This window comes from Astatotilapia calliptera, chromosome 5, assembly GCF_964374335.1.
Source record: "Astatotilapia calliptera chromosome 5, fAstCal68.1, whole genome shotgun sequence".
Taxonomy (NCBI): domain Eukaryota; kingdom Metazoa; phylum Chordata; class Actinopteri; order Cichliformes; family Cichlidae; genus Astatotilapia; species Astatotilapia calliptera.
Window position 1 is genome coordinate 6,521,719 of NC_137426.1, and position 10,131 is coordinate 6,531,849.

General features: G+C 42.4%; 1 protein-coding gene across 2 annotated transcripts; it reads right to left on the reverse strand.

Moving 5' to 3' along the window:
• Positions 1-71: 71 nt before the first annotated feature.
• Positions 72-5,117, reverse strand: LOC113021972 (protein-glutamine gamma-glutamyltransferase 5-like). Of its 2 annotated transcripts, none has more exons than XM_026166898.2 (14): positions 4,967-5,117; positions 4,566-4,748; positions 4,227-4,460; positions 3,805-3,923; positions 3,318-3,446; positions 2,783-2,960; positions 2,448-2,583; positions 2,244-2,347; positions 1,911-2,150; positions 1,708-1,770; positions 1,404-1,613; positions 1,113-1,270; positions 564-700; positions 72-410 (listed from the first exon to the last, which is right to left on the reverse strand). In XM_026166898.2, the coding sequence occupies exons 1-14, from the start codon at positions 4,971-4,973 to the stop codon at positions 257-259; spliced, it is 2,052 nt and encodes a 683-aa protein (XP_026022683.1). In that variant the 5' UTR covers positions 4,974-5,117; the 3' UTR covers positions 72-256. The 2 variants fall into 2 exon arrangements, with proteins under 2 accessions (XP_026022683.1, XP_026022682.1); XM_026166897.2 differs by having other exon boundaries at positions 1,404-1,616.
• Positions 5,118-10,131: the final 5,014 nt, after the last annotated feature.

Sequence of the window (10,131 nt, forward strand, 5' to 3'; positions counted from 1 at the left end):
AAGAAAAGTAGTAACATAAAGACACTGATAGACTCATACACTGTGTGGCTTTTAGAAGAAATGAGACAGAATTGAACATTTTAGGATTTTATTTCTCAAATAAAGGTAAAAGTACAACAATAAATTAAAAAATATATATCTTTGGGTATCAATGTTAATTTTTATGGCACATATACACATAAATAAAAACAATAAATAGCTAAATAAATAATATTTACATTCATCATTTACAGCATAGGAAACATGGCTGCAGGTGCTAAACACTGTTGACAGAGACCATCTTAAAGCCTCTGATGGTGACATTCATATTTGTGAGCCACAGGCTGGCTTGCAGCATCTTTTCTCCCACCATGTTGGGCATGAACGGGATTGGCTGATCCGCTCTTCCTCCTGGAGGCAGTGGGGGCATCCTGCAGGAAAATGTAGAAAGCTTATTTTAAAAAAATGTTTGCAAAATGTAGAAATTTATTCCAGTAACTTAGATTGGCTGACTACAATAAACGTCCTGTCACTTTGCATCACGCCTCTAATTATTGCCCATGAGACAAAAAAATCATTCTTACCTGAACTGAACTTTGCCTTGGAGCAGCCCAGCCCCAGCTACAGTCAGTACTCCACTGACTGGGTGAGAATATGGGTTGATGAAGGTCACTAGGGCAGTCTGTTCGCTGTGTTGCTTGATGGACTTTTCATCTGCAACCTGAAGGACAAACACATTAGTAAACCCAGAACATTTCCTCAAGTTCTCCATTATATAACTTTAAGCTAATAAATATGACATAACATCTGCTGTCTGCAACTCATACTTGTAACTATATGATTACATTTTTATTCAAAAAGGAGAAATATTATAGAAATTTTCAAAACCACCGATGCATTTTTTTCACAGCTGGTGCATCATCAAATCAGATATGAAAATCCTGAATGCCCTTTAAATACTTTCTTATAATATTACATAGCAACCTGTACTTGGTATCAAAGCATTGGAATTTGTGCTCAAAGACATAAAGTTTAATTAATTAATTTGTTTAAAGAAGTTTAAGTTGATGGATGCAATAAGTCTGTATGTGAGAAACTTTAAGGAGGAAATATTGAGAATTTTTGTAAAGTACCTGTATGATGAGCTGTGGACTGGTGATGTTGAACTCCTCTGAGCTCAGGACTCTCTCCTGACTGGCAGTATCCTCCACAACAACTGCAAGGTTGATCAGGTTATCCCCCACCACGTCTTCATACTGTGCTAGGGGGATCTTCTGCCTCACTACCTTGACTGGATAGAGGAAGTGACACAGAAATTAGGTTGTGTTAAATAAATAGTCAAATCCAAATAGATTAAGTTCTGAAAACAACAACAGTCCTTCAAAGGTGAATATTTTAGTTGTAGATGAGAAAAGTAAATGTACCTTCCATAGGTGCAAGTTGTAAGACACCGTGGTTTTCCCAGAAGGTGTCCGAGGGGCTGTGGTTGTATTCTTTTGCCTGGGCATTGAGGTGAACCTTCAACATCTTGGCTACATTCTGCTTGTTCATGATTTTCACGCTGAAGCTGACAGGCTCCCCAACAATGGGGGATTTGTCCAGGGTCAGGAAGACTAGCACTCCCTGGGATGAACCTGCTGAATAAACATGAAAAAGTCCTCATGAAGAGATATGTTTTTAAAGAAATCCATATAAACTCTGATGAATACATTCAAAACTACAAATTACCTCTTCTTAGTGTTGAGTCACCTGAACTTGAAGAGCTTCTTGATGAAAGTGTTGAAGTTGGGCCTGTGTTATAAAGACAGAAAGACAAATGTGAGTATGTGAGAGTGCTATTATTTCACTTTATCACTTTAGTTCAATATATCACTTCATTAAATTGCATAATGTGCAAATCAATGAGCAGAATTCTAGTTTTATGGTCATACTTTTGATGTATTTGTAATCTCCTGTGATCTTTTGCAATCTGGGGAACCCAACAGCCTTAGTGCAGATGAGGGAGCCAACTCTCTCAGTGTCTTTGCTGAACCCGAGCACCTGACCCTGGCCCAAGATGATTGTATGGATATCAGCATTCACACTGGCGTAGACAAATGGGACATCATAGAACAGGTCCACACGCTTGTTCTTTATTGCTTTGACTGGTGCGGGGCCACAGCAGTACACTCCTGTGATGATGGCAGAAACAAGACCGTTTTGAAGAAGTTCACAAAGAATTAAAGAGTGGAAGAAAAAGTTTAAGAACTTTTTTTAGCACACACCTCCACTTGTCTGCTGAGGAGTCGGGTCAAGAACTTGCCAGCCATCCATTCCAGATTCAAGATCCCGACGAGTCATCCAGCACTCCACCCAGACATGGAAGTTCCTGTTAAAGTCCAACAAAAGATAAAGTTAAGCATTAAAATGTCATTAAAGTCTTTAAAGTAGTTAAATAATACAGTTTATAAGCAAAATATAAAACTGACCAGATGCTGTCTTTGGTGCGGTTTAACTTCTGCCCTGTTGCGCTGTAGTATTCCTCAATCACCAGGTTGCCATCAGTGTCATGGGCAGAGTTGAAGTTTGTGATCACACGGCAAGGAATGCCAAGAACTCTCATAACTGAAGCACAATTGATTTTAAAAAACACTGTTAAAATATTTGAACACTGTCATGGAAAAAATGACTCGGTGTTAAAAAAAAAGAATGAAAACACTTTATTATGATAGCATCATTTAGAACAACTGATTATCAAAGACCAGAATTACATGATCTAAGTTACTTGCTTTTATAAGGTTTTAAAAGATGAAGATATAAGCACCTGTGCACATGACAGCTGCAAAAACCCAGCACTGTCCATACTTGACTGGGCTGTTACCAGACTGGTTCCACTTTCTCAAAATGTCCCCACTCCCAGTCCACATGGAGGGACTGACACCTTGTTTGAAGTCGCCTGTCCAGTTCCCCTTCAGCACCCCACGGTCATCCTCACTGTTGATCTAAACACAAAGCACAACTTAAGTATAGTTTTTACTGTTTGCACAGCACGTGCCAAAGATGCCAAAACAGGTTTGGGCATCCCATAATTTTCCATGTTGCCTTGGCAGTTTTACAGTAATAATTACAGTGTTGCTGCATGTGACATTTAGTGTTCAGAACATTGAAGGCTGTGTCTCTTCATCGTGTCAATGTGCAGAACATAGTGTCCCAGGTTAAGCCCAAGCTTGTTTAACAAGTAGAAATGATGCTCATGTAATAGATTGTAAACAAGATCCAAAAACTAATGTGATTCATACAATTTGTAAAGCTAGTTAATGTTGAATTTGTGTTGCTAGACAGAATCTGTTGACACTCACCATGGCAGACACAACCCGGCTGAGGTACACGGGGTTGTTTCGGTTCAGGTAGTCCATCTTTCTGTTCTTTTTGTGCTGAGGGCTGACTTGGAGCAAATTCAAGCATGCCTCCAGAACACCAGACTCATACTTTACAAGCAGAAAAAAGAAAAGAGAAAATTTGAGTACATCCTGTTAAGCAGGTGGTTTGAAGTCAGATTTAAGGTCAAGATTTTACTATGTGCACACATACTTTAAGATGTTTTATCTCATTGATCCTCCAAAATTTGCACATTTATTCATTTTCAAATATTGTTTTGAAGAATTATTAAAGTGAACTGAAAGTGAACACTGGGAATCTTTCAAAACAGTGTTACAGAGAATACGATCTTTATGCACTTTGATAAAACATAATACACTCATACATAATACCTCATTTAAAAGGCACATCTTCTGGTAATACTTTTTTTTTTTGAGTTGCTTAGTGTTCAGTTTGCGACTTTCTTACCTGATCAAAAGACCACGGTCTTTCAACAATGTTTGTCCCTGATCCCATAAACAGCAACCCAAAGTCACTCTGGATATATTCTTCTCTCTGATCCTCAAATGGGATGTATACTGTATCCTCTGCAAGAAATACATCCTGCATTTAGAACCACACAGTGTACTAACATTTTCAAGTCATGCTCAATTCAACATTTTCAAAGAGATTTACAGATCATTCAGTCCACGGACCTATATAGTACTGTAGCAGATACTTAAAAATAAGTAATTAATAATTTATTATGTATTCTACAATAATGTAATTTTCAATATGGTTTGTGTGTTAGGCCACACAAACCATATATGTATTCTGATACATATATGGTTGCTGCAACAAGCTACCAAAATAAATCTGATTCTCCAGCACTGATACTTTGCTTCACTTACCAGAACACCAGGGGTTGCAGAGCAGGATGAAATTGCCATATGCAGAGCTTTTCTTGCCATCCTGAGTAAGCACACACAGCTGAAATCTGTAGGAGCCGACTGAGGCAGAGGCAGGAGAGTAGATGTAGATAGAAGGTTTCAGAGGGTTCCACTCCTCAGGGTCAATATAGGCATTCCAGCTGGACTTGGAAGAGCTCTTGGAGAAGGTTACAGGCATTACTGCGTACAGGTTACCTGATGGGAAAATTGAGGAATGTTAGAAACACAAGCAAAAGCCTTAAATTGTGGGTTAGACCACTTGTATACAAAAGCATCCATGCAATATACTCAGGAAAGTACCTAGCATGATTTTCACCCTCAGAGTATTGATCTTAGGGTTGAAGGGTCGCCCTTCCAGCTGAACGCTGACTTTAAATGGGGCTCCTCTCCGCACCACCAGAGATTTGGTGTTCCTGAAGCCATTCGTCCTATGACTCTCAAGGTTTTCTGATTGTTCCAGGTCAACATATTTTATCCTCAAGTCTGCAAGTTGAGAAAAAGAAACATTAAAGACTGTCAACATCATACATTGTCTGTAACAGTAAAAGGCAATCACGCACAGCAGTAATCATGGTAATAATCAAATCATAATCAAAGTCTTTATCAAGAGTGAATTTGCTCTGTATAACAAATGAATAGTAATGAATAGTAAGGAACAGAAAAGAGTGAAAGAGTTTGCATTTCTGAAGATGAAATCTCACCTTCCATCTCTTAGTCTCTCTTTCTCACAGCAACGTTGTATGACTCCACTATCGCCCACTAAAGCTATATAAGCATTTTGCCCAACCCTTCTTAAGCATTTCAGAAGGCGGGGAGAACGCAGTGTGACTTTCTTGAATAGAATCTGCATTCAGACGTCATGTTATGACACAGGATTCAACTGAAGGATGATTCTATTACGTAAGTCCTAGATTTTGTTTTACATACAGGTCTGTTATCCAAATATTATTGTTTACATTGTGTTCTAAGTTTATTTGCAGAGAGGCTTTTTTCTGACGATTTTGAATGAATGACACTTGTTAACGGCTAGTTTGATGCACCCACTATTTGAATATGTGACTAATACTATATTACAAAGTTCTGCATATACAGTATGAGGTGGTACTAACTATTTATTTTGTTGACTATAAGGTTGAGTTGGATGTTCAAAAACTTGTGTGAAATTATTTCAGTTTTGTGACATGGCACGTTATCCTGCTGGAAGCAGCCAGCTGAAAATGGGCACAATATTGTCATAAAGATAAGGACATGGTTAGCAACAATACTCGGATAGGTCGTGCATTTAAACAATGCTAAACTGGTACTAAGGAGTCTAAAATGTGCCAAGAAAATGTCCCCCAGAGCTGCGACAGCCTGAAACTTTGATACAAGGCAGGATCATTTCTTGCTCTTATTGTGTTTAACCCAAATACTGGCCCTGCCATCCAAATGACCAGGCAACATTTTTCCAGTTGTCTGTTGTCCAGTTTTTGATGAGCTCATGTGAACTGTATATTCAGTTTCCTGATTTAGGTGACAGGGATGGCTGTTGTGGTATTCTGCTGCTGTAGCCCATCTGCATTAACATGTTCAATATACTGTGCAATCAGTGATGTTCTTTTGCATACTTTGGTTGGAACAAGTGTTTAACCTTTCAGTATGAAGCAGTCTGGCCATTTTCCTCTGACTTTTGACATCAACAAGTGATTTTCACCCTGAGAGCTGCAGCTCACTAGATATTTTCTCTTTGTAGATGATTCTCTGTAATCCCAGAGATAGTTGTCCATCAGTTCAAGCACCAGTTTCTGAAAGACCAGTCTATTCACGCCCTCTGGATTAATAGTATTTATACATTTAGATTTTTTTATGCTTATATTTATAATACACATAGCATAATAGGAAAAGCTAAAAATAAAATTATGGCACAGTATTTTATTTTGAATTTATCATAATTATCACTTTAACACATTTTCTAATGGTTTTCGTAGTCTTCTTTTACATGGGCAGCCTCACTGCTTTGGGGTTGAGATAATAAAATATGAAAGATTTTATATCAAATGATTCCACTGAAAAAAATGTTCATCTAATTTAAAAAAAACTTTATGAATGAAACTCCCACACATGCTTTCATGCTTTGAATGAAAACACACACACACACCCCACTGTTTGCACATCATGTCCCAAAGATGACAAAACAGGTTTTAGCATTCCATAGATAATCACAGTGTTGCTGCATGTGACATTTTGTGATCAGAACTTTGAAGGAGGTGTCTCTTCGTCTTTTCAAACTGCAGAACACAGTGTCCCAATTCAAGAACATTTGAGCACATTCTGTTAAATGGGTGCTTTGAATTCAGATTCAAGGTCAAGATTTTAGTACGTGCACAGATTCTTTTAGATGTTTTATCTCTAATAAATAACATTTATCCTACAGAATTTGCTCATTTATTTATAAATTAACTCATTGAGATAAAGTGGGGATGAGGGGAATGACCCGCCAATTTCGGGGTCACCGGGGGCGAGGTCACTGAGGCAGTTAAACAACTCCTTGGTGGCAGAGCCCCTGGTGTTGATGAGGTCCGCCCCGAGTTCCTGAAGGCTCTGGACGTTGTAGGGCTGTCCTGGTTGACACGCCTCTGCAATGTTGCGTGGAGATCAGGGGCAGTACCTGTGGACTGGCAGACCAGGGTGGTGGTCCCCATCTTTAAGAAGGGGGACCGGAGGGTGTGTTCCAACTACAGGGGGATCACACTCCTCAGCCTCCCTGGGAAAGTCTATGCCAGGGTGTTGGAAAGGAGAGTTCGTCCGCTAGTCGAACCTCGGATACAGGAGGAACAATGCGGTTTTCGTCCTGGTCGTGGAACACTGGACCAGCTCTTTATCCTCTCGAGGATACTTGAGGGTGCATGGGAGTTTGCCCAACCAGTCTACATGTGTTTTGTGGACTTGGAGAAGGCATTCGACCGTGTCCCTCGGGGTGTCCTGTGGGAGGTGTTGCGGGAGTATGGGGTGTCTGGCCCATTGCTACGGGCCATTCGATCCCTATACAACCGTTGCAAGAGCTTGGTTCGCATTGCCGGCAATAAGTCGGACTCGTTCCCGGTGGGTGATGGGCTCCGCCAGGGCTGCCCTTTGTCTCCGGTTCTGTTCATAATTTTTATGGACAGGATTTCTAGGCGCAGCCAAGTGGCGGAGGGCTTTCGCTTTGGTGGCCTCAGAATCTCATCTCTGATTTTTGCGGATGATGTGGTTCTGTTGGCTTCATCGGGTGAGGGCCTCCAGCTCGCACTGGAACGGTTCGCAGCCGAGTGTGAAGCAGCGGGAATGAGGATCAGCACCTCCAAATCTGAGGCCATGGTTCTCAGCCGGAAAAGGGTGGAGTGCCCACTTCGGGTCGGGGATGAGTTCCTGCCCCAAGTGGAGGAGTTCAAGTATCTCGGGGTCTTGTTCGCGAGTGATGGGAGAAGGGAGCCGGAGATCGACAGACGGATTGGGGCTGCAGCTGCAGTGATGCGGATGCTGCTCCGGTCCGTCGTGGTGAAGAGGGAGCTGAGTGTAAAAGCGAAGCTCTCAATTTACCGGTCGATCTACGTCCCCTTTCTTTCTTTTTTTTTTTTTTTTTTTTTTTTTTTGCCTGTCCCGTTTGGCTCTTTTGCCATCAGAATTGTTGTCTAAAGGCAAAGAAAGATGCCCAACGGATTTACTTTACCAAATTGACCATCCCAGCCTTGCCGTAATGGTCCATTTGATTCCCTTTTATTGTTCATTTTATTTTCACTTACTGAATACGGGACAGACTTGACTGGGGGAAAGAAGGGGAGAAAGAAAGAGGGAAAGAGAAACAGCTGAGAAGAGGGACGGGGGAGAAGGGCAAAAACCAACAGAATGAGCAGGAAAAAAAATAAGAAAAAAAATGCATATATCGATCACCTGGGTCACCTGCTGAGAAAGAAAAAAGAAAACAAGCAGAAGAGAACAAGAGTAATAGAATAAACAACATCACAATGATATATGGGAATATGACAGTAAATACTAAATATTAAACATTATTGTGCAGCACATAAGATCAACAGAACACAGTGTGCTTTGAGGTAGGAGCCAAAAAGGGTGTAGTTTGTGGGTGTGATCACCCGTGTGTACACCTGTGAGCATGGACGCGCTTGTTTGTTGTTTTTTTTTAAAAGGTTCCTTCATGTAATGATCTGCTAGAGGGTGTGGGGGGGCCACAGCCCCGTCCTCCAGGGCATGAAGGAGGTATGGAGGAGATCAAAACTCCAGACATCCAGAGGCCCCCAGAACACAACAGACCAAGGAAGACCAACAGAGGGGCAGCCGCGCCACTGTCCCAGAAAGAGCTGAGGAGAGTCCCAGATGAGGGCTCACTCAGCAGCCGCGGAGCAGAAGCCAGGGGGAGTTGCAGTGACGCGCCCGTGAGCTCCGCCGGCAGCCAGCCGTGCCTGAGTGACCGAGCCCCAGGCCAAGAGGCCGGGGGCACCCCACCTCCGAAGTGGCCTCGCTCGGGACGATCTACGTCCCTACCCTCACCTATGGCCACGAGCTGTGGGTAGTGACCGAAAGAACGAGATCGCGGATACAAGCGGCAGAAATGAGCTTCCTCCGAAGGGTGGCTGGCCTCTCCCTTAGAGATAGGGTGAGAAGTTCGGTCATCCGGGAGGGGCTCAGAGTAGAGCCGCTGCTCCTCCACATCGAAAGGAGCCAGCTGAGGTGGTTCGGGCATCTGACAAGGATCCCACCTGGGCGCCTCCTGGGTGAGGTGTTCCAGGCATGTCCCACCGGGAGGAGGCCCCGGGGCAGACCCAGGACACGCTGGAGAGATTATATCTCTCGGTTGGCCTGGGAACGCCTTGGTATTCCCCTGGATAAGCTGGAGGAGGTGGCTGGGAAGAGGGAGGTCTGGGCCTCTTTGCTTAGGCTGCTGCCCCCGCGACCCGGCCTCGGATAAAGCGGATGACGATGGATGGATGGATGGATGGAGATAAAGTGGGGAGACCGTGGCTTAGGCGGTTGGGAAGCGTATCTGTAACCGGAAGGTCGCCAGTTCGATCCCCGGGCTCTCTATCCTGGTCATTGTGTCCTTGGGCACGACACTTTACCCTACCACCTACTGGTGTTGGCCAGAGGGGCCAATGGCGCAATATGGAAGCCTCGCTTCTGTCAGTGTGCCCCAGGGCAACTGTGGCTACAACCGTAGCTTGCCTCCACCAGTGTGTAAATGCGAGAGTGAATGAATAGTGGCATTGTAAAGCGCTTTGGGTGCCTTGAAAAGCGCTATATAAATCCAATCCATTATTATTAAGTGAAAGAATGTCTTTTAATGTATCCAGGATGACTTTGGCCCTCGGACTATCGGTCTTAGCGTTGAAGGGTCGCCCTTTCAGGTAAACACTGACTCTGAATGGGGCATGACAGATTTGATGTTTCTGATGCCATTTGTCCTATGACTCATTTACTGGTTTAGTTTTACAATACAGTACGGTAATAGTTTGGGAGCTCTGCATAAAACAATAATCACAGTTAAAGACCAAAAATCTGCTCAAAATGTTTTGATGAGTTGGCTTGAAGATGCTGTATTATAGGCTGGTGCTTGAATGAATCTTTACCTTTAATTATGGGTTGTATATTGTTTTCTTTACTGTCATTAAGTTCCTAATAACCTGTTTGTAATATAGTTGGACTGGTATGATTGTGCATGTGCCGATTACACTGAAAAACTTTAAAATTTTAAAGTTTTCCATGCACAAAATCACTCGAGGGACTTTTCTTTCTTTATGGGGAAAGATCACCATCTTCAGGCCAAGAAAAGTAGTAACATAAAGACACTGATAGACTCATACACTGTGTGGCTTTTAGAAGAAATGAGACAGAA